Source organism: Salmo trutta, chromosome 4 (assembly GCF_901001165.1).
Source record: "Salmo trutta chromosome 4, fSalTru1.1, whole genome shotgun sequence".
NCBI lineage: Eukaryota > Metazoa > Chordata > Actinopteri > Salmoniformes > Salmonidae > Salmo > Salmo trutta.
In genome coordinates, this window is record NC_042960.1 from 42,679,256 (window position 1) to 42,698,008 (window position 18,753).

At 45.5% G+C, this 18,753-nt stretch overlaps 1 protein-coding gene across 5 annotated transcripts in view; it reads left to right on the forward strand.

Annotated features, from left to right (window-relative positions):
- The window catches only part of lnx1 (ligand of numb-protein X 1), a 69,607-nt gene that overhangs the window by 32,869 nt on the left and 17,985 nt on the right, over positions 1–18,753 (forward strand). For all 5 annotated transcript variants that reach the window (XM_029750818.1, XM_029750819.1, XM_029750821.1 and 2 more), the window contains 5 exons: positions 3,235–3,482; positions 6,089–6,244; positions 14,993–15,198; positions 15,884–16,285; positions 17,988–18,122. In XM_029750818.1, coding sequence (XP_029606678.1) covers positions 3,235–3,482; positions 6,089–6,244; positions 14,993–15,198; positions 15,884–16,285; positions 17,988–18,122 — 1,147 coding nt within the window. The remainder of the gene's footprint in view (positions 1–3,234; positions 3,483–6,088; positions 6,245–14,992; positions 15,199–15,883; positions 16,286–17,987; positions 18,123–18,753) is intronic.

Below are 18,753 nucleotides of genomic sequence, written 5' to 3' on the forward strand. Positions count from 1 at the left end.
GTAACTCTTTAAAGAACCGCTCTCGTGGTGCCCCAGATCCTAATGAGTTAATTGTTACATGATTAATTTAATCGGGTAACAATGAAACATAGTTAGTAAATTGAAAAAATAACAGTCTTCAGATGAATGTTAAAGTCAAGTCATGACACTACCTACCTATCTACAGGTTTTCAAAAATGTGCTCTTCTAGTATTTCTCCAGTAGGTTTCCTGAAGGAGAAAGCCTCCACTTCGATGTCAAAAATAATAAAACAAAAACACTATAGTAAATACTAAAGTAGTCAGCCAAAAAACTTTTGTGAATACTATAGTATTTATACTAGAGTATTTTGTCATGTGGGTTGTTAATCACTCTCGGAACAGCTCCGTTAACTTAGGTTTTCAATTTTCCACTGCCGTGGGTAAAATGTGGGAATGTTTTCTCAGGATTTAATTCCATACTGTCAGCTTCTCCAAAGGTATTGTACTGCAGGCTTGCCATCTGAAGGTGTGTTCCAGTGTCTGCGGTGTGTGTGTGAGCGTGCGTGCTTGTGCACGTTGTAAAGTTCCTAATGTCCTGAAGTAATTAATTTAGCCCCACTTGAAGCACGTAACGTGCTGGTGTAACAGCAGTCTTTTATGACTGATGTACATGCAGCTTTAATTACACAAATTGATGTCGAGTGACATGTGGAAGGATGATGCCCCTCTCCACTGAAGCAGGGCTCAGCGTTGTGGACTGAAATAGTCTTCTTCTATCCAACCACTTCCAACCACCCTTGCTTAAGTGGTATATTGCTGACTCGACACTCTTGATAGGATTCAATACGTTAGCTCTGAATTAGGGTGAGTTTCCGGTAGATAGAAAGAGACCGCCACACACATACATGCACAAACACACGCGCAAGCATGCACGTAAGCACACACACCTCCCTCCATCTGACAGGTTTGTGGAACACAGGTGGAAGTTAGTAATAGCAAGTGTCCCAGCATAGCCAAGCTCTGACTGGGCCACAAATCATGATCAATGGTCCTCTGCTTGGCTCCACTGTCTGAAACGTCTCCCTCTTCTTTGAATGTCAGTAACCATGCCAAACTGAACCGACTGCTCCCCAAATTCTGTCTGACTGGTGGAGCCAGTCAAGCCCTATGGCTGGAAGTGAGATATAGAGGCCAGTTCAGGATGAAATGTCTCTGTCTGTGATGTATGGACACCGAGCACGACCTGGTCAGACAGACCTCTATTGAGACAAAACACTGCTTCAGACTGGTTTGCTGTGTATGTCTGAGTGTGTTAGTAGAAGCTCTAACTGGGTCTGGTATGATCCAGCCCATAAAAAAGACAGTTAATGAATGTTTGTTCTTATAGCTCTACAGAGAGGCAGAGACAGGACAATGTTGTTTCAGCTTCCGTTATTGGCACTTCAACCAAAAGCCTTTATTATGGGAAAGAGAGGAAAACCCAGAGACAGCTGTTTGCTGTCTATTTGCAAACACACTCTCCGACATGCTCAGTTTGTGAGGATTTCAATTGTAGGGTTGTGCGTGTGTATGTGCACGTTGGTGTTTGTGCCTTTCGAGTGTTCTGTTTGTGTTGCAGAGCGAGTGTAGGGACGTGAAAGACGTCAACAATACTGGGAATTTGAGAATGCGATTAGTTTCATGAGGGAGAATATGACATTGAGACCTCTGTGGTGTTTTATATTCCTCATGTATCCTGTGTTACCTGCTCTCTATAACCACTGGAACGTTGATTTGTTCACATTTGTATTCAATCATCTGTCAGCCGATCTTATCCACAGTGACTCAAACAGCAGCACAATACATAAACTGGGTGGTTCGAGCCCTGAATGCTGATTCGCTGAAAGCTATATCAGACCATATACCACGGGTATGACAAAACATATATTTTTACTCTTCTAAGTAACCAGTTTATAATAGCAATAAGGCTGTGGTATATGGCCAATATAACACGGCGAAGGGCTACATCCAGGCACTCCTGTAAGGCTTGAGCGTTGTGGGAGAGGAATCAGACGTAGGAAGCAGCGATATCGGGTAATGGCTTTTAATGAGCCGAACGGCGAAAACACAAGCCACCCCAAATAGCAATAGGAACGCACACAAAACAAAGTGCCCCAACCACAGGGGACAAACACAGTCGGCGCAAAAACACGCACTAGCGCAAAACACCAACAGCGTGTAACCAAGCAATACAAATGAGAAACAATCCCGCACAAAGAGCAGGCGGGTCTACTGGCTAATATAGCCCCGCTAATCACCCCAACACAGAACAGGTGCAAACAATAACGGAAAGGGGGAAAACAAAAGGGAATCAGTGGCAGCTAGTAGGCCGGTGACGACGACTGCCGAGCGCCACCCAAGCAGGAGGGGGAGCCACCTTCGGTGGGAGTCGTGACAACTCCTCGTTGCATCCTGGCTAAGAATAGCCCTTAGCCGTGGTATATTGGCCATATACCACACCCCCTTGGTCCTTATTGCTTAATTATACACTGACTGATCAAATAAGACAGAAAGGGTGACAGGACAAGAATGACAAAATTACAGTATCAATCCAGTTTTTATTTCAGAAGAACAACCATAAAAAATACAAATGCAAATACAATGATCAGTTGTCTATGTAAGAAAATATACTATTATACACTAGCAGGTTGTGTATTGGGTGTGTGATGTTGCTTGAGGAGGAATCACCTGTCAAGATGATGACATCAGTCATGAGGTCAAATAGATGTCCCCTCTGGGCAGCTTGGATCAGGAAGTAGAGGTGAGGAGATGGATGCATCCAGGGGGTGATGGGTCAGAGGTCACATCATATTAACCACTGCTCCTGAGATGGTGGTGACCTTTAACCTTAATCTCTCTGGTTTAATCCCTGTCCATATCCTCTCTACCTGGACTGGACTATGTTGTCACTACTGAGCCACTGACGATTCAAGAGGATTCAGGACTGTTGACTGATAGTCTATTCTGTTCCGTGATTCAATGGCTGTCGTGTGTTCACTGCATCATATATTCATGACACATCCTGTAATTGGTGATGAGTCACTGAGAGCGTAATAATAGTTCCATCCATCACAGGGTACATTATACAACGTCTCTGTTGCAGTATCCCATTTTAACCTCTTTTCAGGTTTTCTTGGTGGGTTGCTGTTGTTGTTGATGCGTGACCTCTCCCAGCTGGGTCTATGGTGTGTGTTTCTGACAGGCTGTCCTTGTCTCCCTGTGTGTGTATTTGAAGGTGTAAAGGGGCGTCTCACTATGGCCTGTCTGCCGACAGGAAGCGGCGTTCCCAGGAGGGGGACTGCACTGACAGCACGTCAGAACTCACTGTGGCCACCCTGCCCGGCGATGGCCCCACCTCCTCTGCGGTCGCCCTCCTATCAGACGAGCCCGGCCTCGTCAACCCTGCCTTCGACCCCAGCATGGAGGACAACAGCCAATCAGGAAGCACCACAAGCCTGGCAGCCCGCAGCAGTTCCAAGAAGAGTGAGTGTGTGTGTGTGCGTACGGTTATGGGTAGTGCTGCACCAAGTAACCTTTCTCTGATCTATAAAGCACTGTGTGTGTGTGTGTGTGTGTGTGTGTGTGTGTGTGTGTGTGTGTGTGTGTGTGTGTGTGCGCGCGCATCGCACTGTTTGTCACTGTGACTGATTGAAAATCAATAGAAAGCAGGGAGCCAGCGGAGGCTTTCTAGTCACAGTTTTATAGTCCCCTCACTTACATAGATACCACCAGTAAACACTATTCAAACATGTATTTTACCCCGTCATACCCACACACCAGATATACACTACCGTTCAAAAGTTTGGGGTCACTTAGAAATGTCCTTGTTTTTAAAAGAAAGCACATTTTTTGCCCATTAAAATAACATCATATTGTAGCTGGAAACGGCAGGTGTTTATGGAATATCTACATAGGCGTACAGAGGCCCTTTATCAGCAAGCATCACTCCTGTGTTCCAATGGCACGTTGTGTTAGCTAATCCAAGTTTATCATTTTAAAAGGCTAATTGATCATTAGAAAACCCTTTTGTAATTATGTTAGCACAGCTGAAAACTGTTGTGCTGATTAAAGAAGCAATAAAACTTGCCTTCTTTAGACTAGTTGAGTGTCTGGAGCATCAACATTTGTGAGTTCGATTACAGACTCAAAATGGCCAGAAACAAAGAACTTTCATCTGAAACTCGTCAGTCTATTCTTGCTTTTGAGAAAGGAAGGCTATTCCATGCGAGAAATTGCCAAGAAACCGAAGATCTCGTACAACCCTGTGTACTACTCCATTCACCGAACAGTGCAAACTGTCTCAAACCAGAATAGAAAGAGGAGTGGGAGGCCCCGGTGCACAACTGAGCAAGAAGACAAGTACATTAGTGTCTAGTTTGAGAAACAAGTCCTCAACTGGCAGCTTCATTAAATAGTACCCGCAAAATACCAGTCTCAATGTCAACAGTGAAGAGGCGACTCCGGGATGCTGGCCTTCTGGGCAGAGTTGCAAAGAAAAAGCCATATCTCAGACTGGCCAATAAAATAAAAGATTAAGATGGGCAAAAGAGCACAGATACTGGACCGAGGAACTCTGCCTAGAAGGCCAGCCTCCCGGAGTCGCCTCTTCACTTTTGATATTGAGACTGGTGTTTGCGGGTACTATTTAATGAAGCTGGCAATTTTGAGCCTGTAATCGAACCCACAAATGCTGATGCTCCAGATACTCAACTAGTCTAAAGAAGGACAGTTTTATTGCTTCTTTAATCAGAACAACATTTTTCAGCTGTGATAACATAATTGCAAAAGGGTTTTCTAATGATCAATTATCCTTTTAAAATGATAAACTTAGATTAGCTAAAACAACGTGCCATTGGAACACAGAAGTGATGGTTGCTGATAATGGGCCTCTGTACGCCTATGTAGATATTCCATAAAAAAATCTGCCATATCCAGCTACACTAGTCATTTACAACATTAACAATGTCTACACTGTATTTCGGATCAATTTGATGTTATTTTAATGGACAAAAAAATTAGCTTTTCTTTCAAAAACAAGGACATTTCTAAGTGACCCCAAACTTTTGAGCTGTAGTGAACATCCCATAAGCCATGCACACTTAAATACAGTATCTGTACTACTTAATGATCTTTGATGGAAATCCTGTTCTTCAATTAGCTTTTATAGCATCGATTTTTCACCGATCTATAAAATCTCTGTCCTGGGCTGGAGGGGTAGAGAAAGAGAGCGAGAGAGAGAAAGGCAGGGAGGTAGAATGTAAAGAGAGGGAGTGAGAGTGGGAGGAATGAGGGTTAAAAATAGCCCAGGTCCATTAATGCTGAATGACGAGTTAGCCCCTCACCCTCCACTCATCCCACCTGTGAACCCTGGAGCCACTCACGCGTGTCACTCTCACTCACATCCCCCCTCTCAACGTGAGCGCGCCACTGGTGGGGGGGCATCAAATGACGTTGCACCAGCACTTTGGCCAGGGCTGCGGAGCGGAGCGGAGTACCCACCACCATGCAGAGCCACTGCTGCTGAACAAGCTGTCAGCTCCAGAAGCGCCGGGTGCGTTTAAAGAATAATGTGGCTGTCAGGAGGCCTCGCATCTCCCCAGGCCCGCAGAGGGAGGGAGGGGCGCTGCAGAGGCCCACTGCTCCGCTCTCAGGGCAGCCAGGCTGGGGCTCACACTCCACTGCAGCCTGCTCTGTTCTGGTAGAGCCAGGGATGCACACTCCCTGCCAGAATAGGGTCTCACTGGTGTATTTAAACTGCACCTAGTTTTAGCTGAAAGATTACATAAACATGACTGCTGCAGTTTACAAAGCCCATCACCCCTGCTGAGTTTCTAGGCCTCCTCCCTCAAGTGTGCATTTCTATTCTTTCTTGTAATAATGAGTGTTTTGGGGAATTGCTGATGGTATTGATTGGAATCCCTAAAACAAATGTGTTCAAGCTGCTGTAGGGGTTTTGTAGAGGCAGAGAGAACGAGAGATCTCCGGCATCTGATTGGCTGTGGAGAAGTGGTCTCAGAAACTTGTCCAGACATGTTCAGTCAGAACAGAGCTGATCTATAAAGTGTGCCCCTGTCTCTCTCTCCCCTCAGTCCGAAACTATGACCGCACCTCGGTCAGGAGCCGCTCCTTCAGGCGGTTGAACCGTGCTTTCAGTGTCCTGCGGAGGACCAAGAGTGGCACTTCCGTGTCCAATGAGACCGCAGAGGAACAAGATAATGCCAGGAACGCCAGTGTGCCCCAGGAAGGTATGTGTGTGTTCGTTTGAGTGAGTGGTTGTGTGTTTTCTTTTGTGCACTATATGAAATGTGTGTATACAGTGTGTCTTTGTCTATATTGTTTTGTCAGTGGGGGTTGTGTTTAAATCAGTATGATGTCGGTGATCTCTATGCTGTGTCTGCAGTTTCTGTGATTCTCTGTAGAGGGTATGAGATGTGTGTGTGTGTGTGTGTGTGTGTGTGTGTGTGTGTGTGTGTGTGTGTGTGTGTGTGTGTGTGTGTGTGTGTGTGTGTGTGTGTGTGTGTGTGTGTGTGTGTGTGTGTACACACGTCAGTACTTGTGTGTGTGCGTGTGTCCGTGTGTAGGTGCATGCCTGCGCTTGCATGGATTTTTGTGTCTGTGTTTACTTGAATGTGTTTGTGTGCGCCAGTGTGTATGTGTTTGCGAGAGTGTGTGCCTGTGTTTGTTCGTGTGTGTATGTGCGTGCATGTGTGAGCAGTTCCTTTGGCTCTGTGCTGAGGGTGACACGGCTGGGTAACTGCTGCAGCATATGTTCCTTTAATAATTCAGCTGCACATTGTGTAAGAGTCCTCTGGTCCCCAGAACAGAGCAGAAGATAGTGATCAGATGGGAGAGTGGGAGCCTGGGGCTCTGTGGGCCAGGCTGGAGGACAGAGAGTAGGAGCTTCAGGGGACAGGGACAGAGAGCTGCTGGACATAGTCTGGACTATACAGAGTATACAAAACATTAAGAACACGTGCTCTTTCCATGACATAAACTGACCAGGTGAGTCCAGGTGAAAGCTATGATCCCAGCTGAGTAATACATGTTGTGTGTGCCATTCACAGGGTGAATAGGTAAGACAAAAGATTGAAGTGCCTTTGAACAGGGTATGGAGTTAGGTTTGTGTCAAGAACTGCAAAGCTATTGGGTTTTTCACGCTCAACAGTTTCCCGTGTCTATCAACAAGGGTCCACCACACATAGGAAATCCAGCCAACTTGACACAACTGTGGGAAGTATTGGGGTCAACATGGGCTGTGGAATGCTTTCAACACCTTGTAGAGACCATGCCCTACATTATATAGTATGAGCCATGACTAAAATACAGTATATACATATAAAGTGGGAAAAACAGTATGTAAACATTATTCAAGTGACGAGTGTTCAATGAATTCTTCTGAGATGCTCTTCAATTTTTATTTTAACACTCCATTTAAAACCCCAATTCATAGATGTACATAGGGCAGCAGTCTCTAAAGTGCAGGCCATCGAGTGGAGGCCGGCTAGTGATGACTCTTTAACAGTCTGATGGCCTGAAGATAGAAGCTGTTTATCAGTCTGTCGGTCCAGGTTTTGTTTGTTTATTTGGATCCCCATTAGCTTTTGCAGAAGCAGCAGCTTTTCTTCCTGGAGTAGACAGAGACAGTCACACAAATGTAAAATACAATGATATACAAACAAAAACTAAAACATTGTGTGTGTGTTAGTGTGTCAGCGTGTGTATGTGTTTGTGTGTTTGTCCCCTCACAGTCCCCTCTGTTCCATTTCCTTTGATGCAGCTGTACTGATGAACAGTACATTCATCTCTAGGAGACAGAACGTGTCTCCTTCCTGAGCGGTATGACGGCTGCGTGGTCCCATGGTGTTTATACTTGCGTACTATTGTTTGAACAGATGAACGTGGTACCTTCAGGCGTTTGGAAATTGCTCCCAAGGATGAAGCAGACTTGTGGAGGTCTACAATTTATTTTCTGAGGACTTGGCTGATTTCTTTTGATTTTCCCATGATGTCAAGCAAAAAGGCACTGAGTTTGAAGGTAGGCCTTGAAATACATCCACAGGTACACCTCCAATTGACTCAAATTATGTAAATTAGAAAATCAGAAGCTTCTAAAGCCATGACATAATTTTCTGGAATTTTCCAAGCTGTTTAAAGGCACAGTCAACTTAGTGTATGTAAACTTCTAATCCACTGGAATTGTGATACAGTGAATTATAAGTGAAATAATCTGTCCGTAAACAATTGTTGGAAAAATGACTTGTTCCATGAACAAAGTAGATGTCCTAACCAACTTGCCAAAACTATAGTTGGTTAACAAGAATTTGTGGAGGTGTTGAAAAATGAGTTTTAATGACTCCAACCTAAGTGTATGTAAAATTCCAACTTCAACTGTAGATGGTAGCAGGGTGAACAGGCCGTGGTTTGGGTGGCTGAGGTCCTTGATGATCTTCTTGGCCTTCCTGTGACACCAGGTGCTGTAAATGTCCTCGAGGGCTGTAAATGTCCCAGTGATGCATTGGGCTGACCGCACCCCCCTCTGGAGAGCCCTGCAGTTGTGGGCAGTGCAGGTTCTGTACAGCCCAACAGAATGCTCTCGATGGTGCATCTGGTGAGGTTTGGAAGGGTCTTAGGGGCCAAGGCGAATTTCTTCAGCCTCCTGAGGATGAAGAGGCGCTGTTGCACCTTCTTCACCACACCTTCACTGTGGAGGGACCATTTCAGGTCCTCTGTGATTTGCACACAGAGGAACCTGATGTTTTTGCCCCTCTCCACTGTGGCCCGTCGATGTGGGTGGGGGCGTGCTCTCTCTGCTGTCTCCTGTAGTCCACGATTAGCTCCTTCGTTTTGTTGATGGTGAGGGAGAGGTTATTTTCCTGGCACCACTCCGCCAGGGTTCTCACCTCCATCCTGTAGGATGTCTCATCGTAAATTACGTATTTTCTACTTTCATTCGAATCTGAAAATTAACTCGATTTCAACGTCTGAAAAATATATATTTTTCAACGTCCAGAAAATACGTATTTTCAACATCCGGAAAATGTATTTTAAACATTCAGAAAATGCGTTGAATACCTAAAATTAACCTATCTTCAAAAAATACGTATTTTAAACATAATTTTGCTTACTGGGAGTATTCAAATTTTTGGAGGGCAGCAATATTTTTGTCTTGCCTAGGGCGGCCAGGACGGACCTGTGTCGAGGGATACAAATTGGTCGGCCCAATTGAGGTAGTATGTACATATGTACATGAATGTATGGTTAAAGTGACTATGCATATATGATAAATAGAGAGTAACAGCAGCGTAAAAAGAGGGTTTGGGGGGGGGTCACACAATGCAAATAGTCAGGGTAGCCATTTGATTACCTGTTCAGGAGTCTTATGGCTTGGGGGTAAAAACTGTTGAGAAGCCTTTTGTTCTAGACTTGGCACTCCGGTACTGCTTTCCATGCGGTAGTAGAGAGAACAGTCTATGACTGGGGTGGGTGGGGTCTTTGACAATTTTTAGGGCCTTCCTCTTACACCGCCTGGTGTAGAGGTCCTGGATGGCAGGCAGCTTAGCCCCAGTGATGTACTGGGCCGAACGCACTACCCTCTGTAGTGCCTTTTCTGTCAGAGGCCAATTAACTGCCCTACCAGGCAGTGATGCAACCAGTCAGGATGCTCTCGATGTTGCAGCTGTAAAACCTTTTGAGGATCTCAGGACCCATGTCAAATCTTTTTAGTTTCCTGAGGGGAAATAGGCTTTGTCATTGGATTAGTGCCTGGCCATGCAGTCATGAGTGAACAGGAAGTACAGGAGGGGGCTGAGCACATACCCCTGGGGAGCTCCAGTGTTGAGGATCAGCGTGGCAGATGTGTTGCTACCTACCCTCACCACCTGGGGCGGCCCGTCAGGAAGTCCAGGATCCAGTTGCAGAGGGAGGTGTTTAGTCCCATTATCCTTAGCTTAGTGATGAGCTTTGAGGGTACTATGTGTTGAATGCTGAGCTGTAGTCAATGAATAGCATTCTCACATAAGTGTTCCTTTTGTCCTGGTGGGAAAGGGCAGTGTGGAGTGCAATAGAGATTGCATCCTCTGTGGATCTGTTTGGGCGGTATGCAAATTGGAGTGGGTCTTGGGTTTCTGGGATAATGGTGTTGATGTGAGCAATTACCAGCCTTTCAAAGCTCTTCATGGCTACGAACGTGAGTGCTATGGATCTGTAGTCATTTAGGCAGGTTGCCTTTGTGTTCTTGGGCACAGGGACTATGGTGGTCTGCTTGAAACATGTTGGTATTACAGACTCAATCAGGGACATGTTGAAAATGTCAGTGAAGACACCTGCCAGTTGGTCAGCACATGCCCGGAGCACGCATCCTGGTAATCCGTCAGGCCCTGCAGCCTTGTGTATGTTGACCTGTTTAAGTCTTACTCACGTCGGCTACGGAGAGCGTGATCACACAGTCGTCTGGAACAGCTGATGCTCTCATGCATGCCTCAGTGTTGCTTGCCTCGAAACGAGCATAGAAGTGATTTAGCTCGTCTGTTAGCCTCTCTGGCGCATGTGGGACGAACTCGTCCCACCTACGTAACAGCCACTGAAATCCAGTGCCGCGATTTTTGAATCGTTAGAAATACTATTACTTCAATTTCTCAAACATATGACTATTTTACAGCTATTTAAAGACAAGAATCTCGTTAATCTAACCACACTGTCCGATTTCAAAAAGGCTTTACAACGAAAGCAAAACATTAGATTATGTCAGCAGAGTGCCCAGCCAGAAATAATCAGACACCCATTTTTCAAGCTAGCATATCATGTCACATAAACCCAAACCACAGCTAAATGCAGCACTAACCTTTTATGATCTTCATCAGATGACACACCTAGGACATTGTGTTATACAATACATGCATGTCTGTTCAATCAAGTTCATATTTATATCAAAAAACAGCTTTTTACATTAGCATGTGACGTTCAGAAAAAGCATAACCCCCGCAAACTTCCGGGGAATTTACTAACAGTTTGCTAAATTACTCACGATAAACGTTCACAAAAAGCATAACAATTATTTTAAGAATTATAGATACATTACTCCTCTATGCACTCGATATGTCCGATTTTAAAATAGCTTTTCGGATGAAGCACATTTTGCAATAATCTAAGTACATAGCCCGGCATCACAGGGCTAGCTATTTAGACACCCACCCAGGTCAGCCTCCACCAAAATCACATTTCCTATAAGAAAAATGTTCTTACCTTGCTTGTTCTTCGTCAGAATACACTGCCAGGACTTCTACTTCAATAACAAATGTTGGTTTGGTCCCAAATAATCCATCGTTATATCCAAACAGCGACGTTTTGTTCGTGAGTTCTAGACACTATCAGAATGCTACATCACGGTCTTGCGCATGGCGCATTGGCGTGACAAAAAATGTCTAAATATTCCATTACCGTACTTCGAAGCATGTCAACCGCTGTTTAAAACCAATTTTTATGCCATTTATCTCGTAGAAAAGTGATAATATTCCGACCGGGAATATGCAATGAGCCTAAACAGCCGATTTAAATTTCTCCTCAGGAGCGAATCGTGCACGCGCCTCATTCAAAGGTCCTCTGATCCGCCACTTACCAAAGGCGATAATGTGTTTCAGCCTGAGGCTGCCTCGTCAACCTTCAGGTATTTCCCGGGTTCTGAGAGCCTATCGGAGCCCTGGGAATTGTCACGTTACAGCTAAGATCCTTACTTTTCAATAAACAGATGCAAGACGCACGACTCCTTGTCAGACAGGGTACTTCCTGCATGAAACCTTGTCAGGTTTTTGCCTGCCATAGGAGTTCTGTTATACTCACAGACACCATTCAAACAGTTTTAGAAAATTCAGAGTGTTTTCTATCCAAACCTGAACAATAATATGCATATTCTAGCTTCTGAGTTGGTGTAGGAGGCAGTTAAAAATGGGCACATATTTTTTCCAAAATTCTCAATACTGCCGCCTAGCCCAAACAGGTTAGGCTCGTGTCACTGGGCAGCTCGCGGCTCTGCTTCCCTTCGTAGTCTGTAATAGTTTGCAAGCCCTGCCACATAAGACGAGCGTCGGAGCCGGTGTAGTTTGATTCAATCTTAGCCCTGTATTGACGCTTTGCCTGTTTGATGGTTCATCACAGGGCATAGCAGGATTTCTTGTAAGCTTCCGGGTTAGAGTCCCACACCTTGAAAGCGGCAGCTCTACCCTTTAGCTCAGTGCGGATGTTGCCTGTAATCCATGGCTTCTGGTTGGGGTATGTACGTACAGTCACTGTGGGGACGACGTCCTCGATGCACTTATTGATAAAGCCAGTGACTGATGTGGTGTACTCCTTAATGCCATCGGAAGAATCCCGGAACATGTTCCAGTCTGTGATAGCAAAACAGTCCTGTAGTTTAGCATCTGCTTCATCTGACCACTTTTTTATAGACCGAGTCACTGGTGCTTCCTGCTTTAATTTTTGCTTGTAAGCAGGAATCAGGAGGATAGAGTTGTGGTTGGATTTACCAAATGGAGGGCGAGGGAGAGCTTTGTACGCGCCTCTGTGTGTGGAGTACAGGTGATCTAGAATTTTTACCCCTCTGGTTGCACATTTAACATCTTGATAGAAATTTGGTAGAACTGATTTCAGTTTCCCTGCTTTAAAGTCTCCGGCCACTAGGAGCGCCACCTCTGGGTGAGTGGTTTCCTGTTTGCTCATTTCCTTATACAGTATAGCTGAAAACTCTCTATGCAAGTAGAGTGGCCTGCAATTTATCACAATATTCTCTACTTCAGGCAAGCAAAATCTAGAGACTTCCTTAGATTTCGTGCACCAGCTGTTTGCACCCCCGTCTTACCGGAGTGTGCTGTTCTATCTTGCCGGTGCAGCGTATATCGCGCTAGCTGAATATCCATGTCGTCATTCAGCCACTATTCCGTGAAACATAGGATATTATAGTTTTTGATGTCCCGTTGGTAGGATATTCGTGATCGTACGTCGTCTAGTTTATTGTCCAATGATTGCACGTTGGCGAGTAGTATTGACGGTAACGGCAGCTTTCCCACTCGCCTTCTCCGGGTCCTCACGAGGCATCCGGCTCTTTGTCCTCTGTACCTGCGTCGCTTCCTCTTGCAAATAACGGGGATGTCGGCCCTGTGGGGTGTTTGGAGAATGTTCTCTGCATCCTCTTTGTTGTAGAAGAAATCCTTGTCTAATCCGAGGTGAGTGATCGCTGCCCTGATAACCAGAAGTTCTTTTCAGCCATAAGACACGGTGGCAGAAACATTATGTACAAAATAAGTTACAAATAACGCAAAAAAACCCACATAATAGCACAATTGGTTGGGCGCCCGTAAAACTGCTGCCATTTTATTCCCCATTTTATTGATACAGTGTTTATTGCAGAGGCATATAGAATCCATTTCAGATGGACGCAGTATACAGGACGACCCTGGAGAATGAGAGGGATGGACAGAGCCATGAAGAGTAGAATGAAGAGGAGGAGGAGAAAGTGGAGGATGAGCCATGATGTTCATTATGGTGATGATGAGGAGGACCATTGGGCTGTGAGTCAGAGAGAGAGAGAGAGAGAGAGAGAGAGAGAGAGAGAAGGATCAGAGACCATATTATTCTCTAAGGCCGTCGTTGAGGCTGTGAGAATAGATTAAATATTCATAGAATCCCTCTGGACAAAGAAGAAGGGGGAGAGAGAGAGTGGGAGAGAGTGGGAGGAGAGAGAGCGAGGGGGAGAGAGGGGATGGAGAGAGAAAGAAGGAGAGAGAAAGAGGGGGAGCGAGAGAGAGACAGGAGGGAGAGAGAAAGAAAGAGGGGGGAGAGAGAGTGAGGTTATATAACCGGCATAGGTCTGTGTGTTAATGTGCTCTACTCCCTGGAAGCAATCTGCGGTGATGAAGAGAAAATATTGACTTTGGAAGGGAGAAATTGCAGTGTGAGTAGAACTAGGGACTGGGGCTATGGAACAAGTGAGATTGGGGGAGAGAGTGGGCCAGAGAGAGAGAAAGATGGAGAGAATGAGCAGGGAGGGAGAGATAGAACCACTGATAGGTACAGAGCGATATAGATAGTGTATATAGCACACATTGTCCGAGGTAGCTGTGAGCTGGTTAGCTCTTGGCCCAGACTGTTGGCAGTATTGAACGGACACATACCAGTCCCTGCCTCCCCTATCTAATGGTCCAGTCCAGTCAGGGTGTGTCTGCTGCTCAGAGCTGGGAAACAGAGGACAGCATACAGGAACAACTCTTTGTGGGAGAGGCTGAAGTTAGACCATCCCTTTGGTGACAGCGGTATTACTTTCACTCTTACACCTGAAAGCTGACACTGTGTGTAAGTGCATGGGTGCATATGTGTGTGTGCCGTATGAGGTTGTGGTTGTGTATTTGTGAGAATTTTAGATCTAATTTATGTGCCTGTACAGTCACTGTGTATCTGTGCAAACCCTGTGTAAAAGTGTGTGTGATGTTCCATCCACCCAAGCAATAACCTTGTAGAAAATTAAATGTAAGGCTTTTCCCAAGCATACTTGGTACAGATGTGACTCATGATACACACATTAGAAAGGATGATCAGCCAAGTGGATTCTCCCTTTCGGCTTGTAAAGCTTGTTTTGGTAACCTGGGGGAGTCGAGACAGCTGCTTCAACACCAAACCTCTCTACACAGTCTCTCTGGCTTTCTCGCTCTCTTCTCTTGTTTGCTTCCTCTCTCTCGCTCTCTCTCTCTCTCACTCTCACTCTCACTCTCTCACTCTCACTCTCTCTCTCTCTCTCTCTCTCTCTCTCACTCTCTCTCTCTCGCTCTCTCTCTCGCTCTCTCTCTCTCGCTCTCTCTCTCGCTCTCGCTCTATATATATATATATATATATATATATATATATATATAATCTCTGTTGGCCTTGCACTGCGTCTTTGAGAGATTTCCTTCTCATCAGAATATCACACTCTCTCTCTACCTCTCTCTCTACCTCCTTCACTCTCTCAGTGCTGGCTCTACCGCAGCTCCATCACTTGATCCCTGATGGCGAGGTTACCAGTATTAAGATCAACCGTGAGCCCTCGGAGCCCCTGGCCATCAGCATTGTGGGGGGCAACGAGACCCCCCTGGTGCGTATCCTCATCCAGGACATCTACAGGGAGGGGGTTATCGCCCGGGATGGACGCCTGCTGCCCGGGGACATTATCCTCAAGGTCAGTGTGTGTTTTTGTTTGGAGGACGGTGGAGTACTACTCGCCATGTATGTGACTGTATGTATTGTGTTTTGAGTTCGAATTTTAATTACATCACAGCTATAGACCTAACATATTAATTCCAAAATGCTATGAATCAATTTTCAGAAATGTTGGCAAATTAGCTTTTATTGTTTAAAGAAATTATGAAAGAGATTGGTTTGTTTTTTCACTATCATGGCATTGGGTTTTTCAATGACAGACATGCATTTGTTTAAAATCTATCACTTGATGGTTTCATTTCAGAGAGACAAATAATCATGTTTTTTTGCAAAATGCTACATACTGTATCCGCCTAACTCCCAGAGAAATAAGTAGTACAGCTAGGGTTTACATAGTCAAATGTAACAAAGAACTACATTTTTGATAAAGAAATGTACAAATGATACATTTGTGACATCAATAGTATTATTATAATTTTTTTAAGTATTCAATATAGTAATATGAGATCTGTAGTGAGACAAACTCATATCAAATATACAGGACCCAAATACTCCATTCCAGCTAAACACCAAACATTTCTGATGAAAAAACACAAATGTGAACAATTTGTGAATATAACGTTTTTGGAAATAAACTCTTCAATATAATCTGCATATAATCTGAGACTTAACTCCACCTTCACATCTCTCCCGCTCATCTTCAGGTGAACGGCATAGACATCAGCAATGTTCCCCACTGCTACGCCCTGGCCACCCTCAAACAGCCCTGCCAACTGCTGCGACTCACAGTGCTGAGAGAGCAGCGTCACCGCTACCGTTCGCACCCCCACGATGCGGCCAGTGGCTACCTGCCTCACGGCCTCTCCCACGGCCATCCCCTGAGGGATGACAGCATCCACGTGGTCCTGGCTAAGAGCGCCCCAGAGGAGCAGCTGGGCATCAAGCTGGTGAGACGACCAGAGGGACATGGCGTCTTCATCTTCCACCTGCTGGAGGGCGGCCTGGCGGCACACGACGGGCAGCTCAGCGTCAACGACCGCGTCCTCGCCATCAACGGACACGACCTGCGCTACGGAGCGCCTGAACACGCCGCTTTACTCATCCAGGTCAGTCTGCAGGGGTCAGGGGTCAGGGAGCATTGGTTGGTTGTCGTTTACAATTCTTGGTAATGGTGTGTGTCTGGTAGTGTGCTTGGTATGTTTCTTGGCTCTGGGTTCCTGGTATAGTATCACAATTAGTGGAGTGTGGTTCTGGTAAATTGCACTCTGTTGGCTGGCTTTGACCCCGTCCATTGCGGTTAATTGTGGTTAATTGTGGTGTGTCTGTGGTCGACTGGGCACTGCTCTGCTGCTTGGCTGAGGCACTGCTTCCTGGTGGATGGTGGGTAATTGCGGGGGTGTGTTTCTGTTTGACTATGGGTTCTTATCTGAGGAGACTGGCTGGCTCTTGAGGGTCTCTGAGGACTCAACATGACTGCTCACATCAGGCTGTTTCTGTCAGATATTAAGAACTGGCGGGAAACCAATTAAATGAGTCCAATTAAGGCAATTACAAGCTGGACTGGGTAATTTAAGAGTCAGCTCTGCTCCACAGAGAACACAGGCACTCTCAAAAGAGCAACTCTGAAGGCTGAGCTGCTGCGTGTGTGTGTGCGCGCTTGAATGTGTAATATGCGCGCGTGTGTGCGCATGCGCCTGTGAGCGTGTGCAAGTTCTTACGAGTGAATGAGGGAGTGAATGAGGGAGTGAGTCATTGTGTGAGTGGGTGGACAACACAGAGTAATAAAGAGACTGAGTGAAAGAAGCTGGAGGGAAAAGGTTGTAGAGAGGGGAGACATACAGACGAGTAAGAAAAATGAGGAGTTTAAAGTTGGAAAAGGGGTCGTGAGAGAAGGTGGGCTGCAGAAAGACTGCAGTGTTCTTAGAGACCGAAGTGAAAATGACCTGACTACTAATCTATGATCTATGGAGCAGCTCTGTCTCAGCAGGATGGGGGTCTAATGGGAGGATAAGAGTGTCACACATACACCATCCTGAACAGAATTACTCACATATACTGTAGACTACCCACACCTGGGGGTGTTAGAGTCACAGCCAGGCTGCTTCCTGAAGAAAGTAAAGTGTGTGTGTGTGTGTGTGTGTTTGAGTGAGAGTGATTTGTAACAGAGCATCTGTTTATTATGTGGATTAACCTATCGGGGGTAATAAAATGTTTGATATATTTTACTGCCTGGCCAAGCTCTCTGTGGGGGATTCTTTCCCTAGAGCTCTCTTCAGGGGGTGGTAGGAGAGGGTAGAGAATGTCAACAGGAAATAGCTCATACTCTACCCCCAACATAGCATCTGGGAAGAGCAAGATGGACCTGTTTGAACAGCTATGCACTCCTAGAGAAAAGGGTTCTAAAAGGGTTCTTCCGCTGTCATCATAAGACCACCATTTGTGGTTCAGGTAAAAACATTTTTGGTTCCAGGTAGAACCCTTTTGGGTTCCATGTAGAACCCTCTGTGGAAAGGGTTCTACATGGAACCCCAAAAAGGGTTCTTCAAATGGATCTCCTATGGGGACAGCCGAAGAACCCTTCTAGGTTCTAGGTACAGTAGCAGTGTATTTTCTGTGTCTGGGTCTAGTTACGTGGCAGTGAAAGTTGTTTTTAAGGACTTGTCTGGATCAACTTTACTGAAGCTGTGTTCAGTGTGTATTTATGAGAGCTTAACCATGATATTCTTCTTGTGTTTGCACTTCTTAATGCATTGCTCTGTGTGTCTGTCTGGGTCTGAGCTTGGTTGTCTATTTGGTTGTCTCCTGTAGGCAAGTGAGGAGCGGGTCCACTTCATTGTTTCTCGTCAGATCTGTCTGCCCAACCCTGACATCCTGCAGGAGGCTCCATGGGGCATGGAAGGCCCCCCACCATACTCTCCAGTGGACATGGAACACACGCTACTGGTGAGCAATGCATGACGTATGTACGAGCATATGCACGCAAACACACACACACACACACAAACAAACACAAATACGTCAGACACTGCTTTGATTGAGGAGCTTTTCTTCAGGTTGGACACACACGTTTACATACTGTGCATAGGGCTCTATTCAACATCAGCGTTACACCGGGATTTAAATTTAAAGGCAGTGTCCCCGCTTTAGCAGAGACCGCGTTCACTGTAAACGCTGCAGATGTCGGCTCAATCAGAAATGACCTTTACGTTTCTATTACGCAATCTGCAACGCTTCAGCAACACAGATTGAATAGAGCCCTTATACACACACACGCACGCACATTTCGCTACACTCGCATTAACATCTGCTAACCATGTGTGTGTGACCAATAACATTTGATTTGATTTGACACACACACACACACACAAAAGAAACAGACTGTTTTCCTGCCTCTTCTTCTCATGCTAAATATTTAATTTGATGTGAAAATGATCCTGAGCTGTATTATTCCTCCATCAAAGAGGAGTGTGTCATCCTGAGTTGTGTCAGAGTGTTCCGCTCCTCTCAGAGAGCCATTACGTGCGTCCGGAGCAGCCGCCTCTCTCTCTCTCTCTTTCTCTCTCTCTGAGCATAT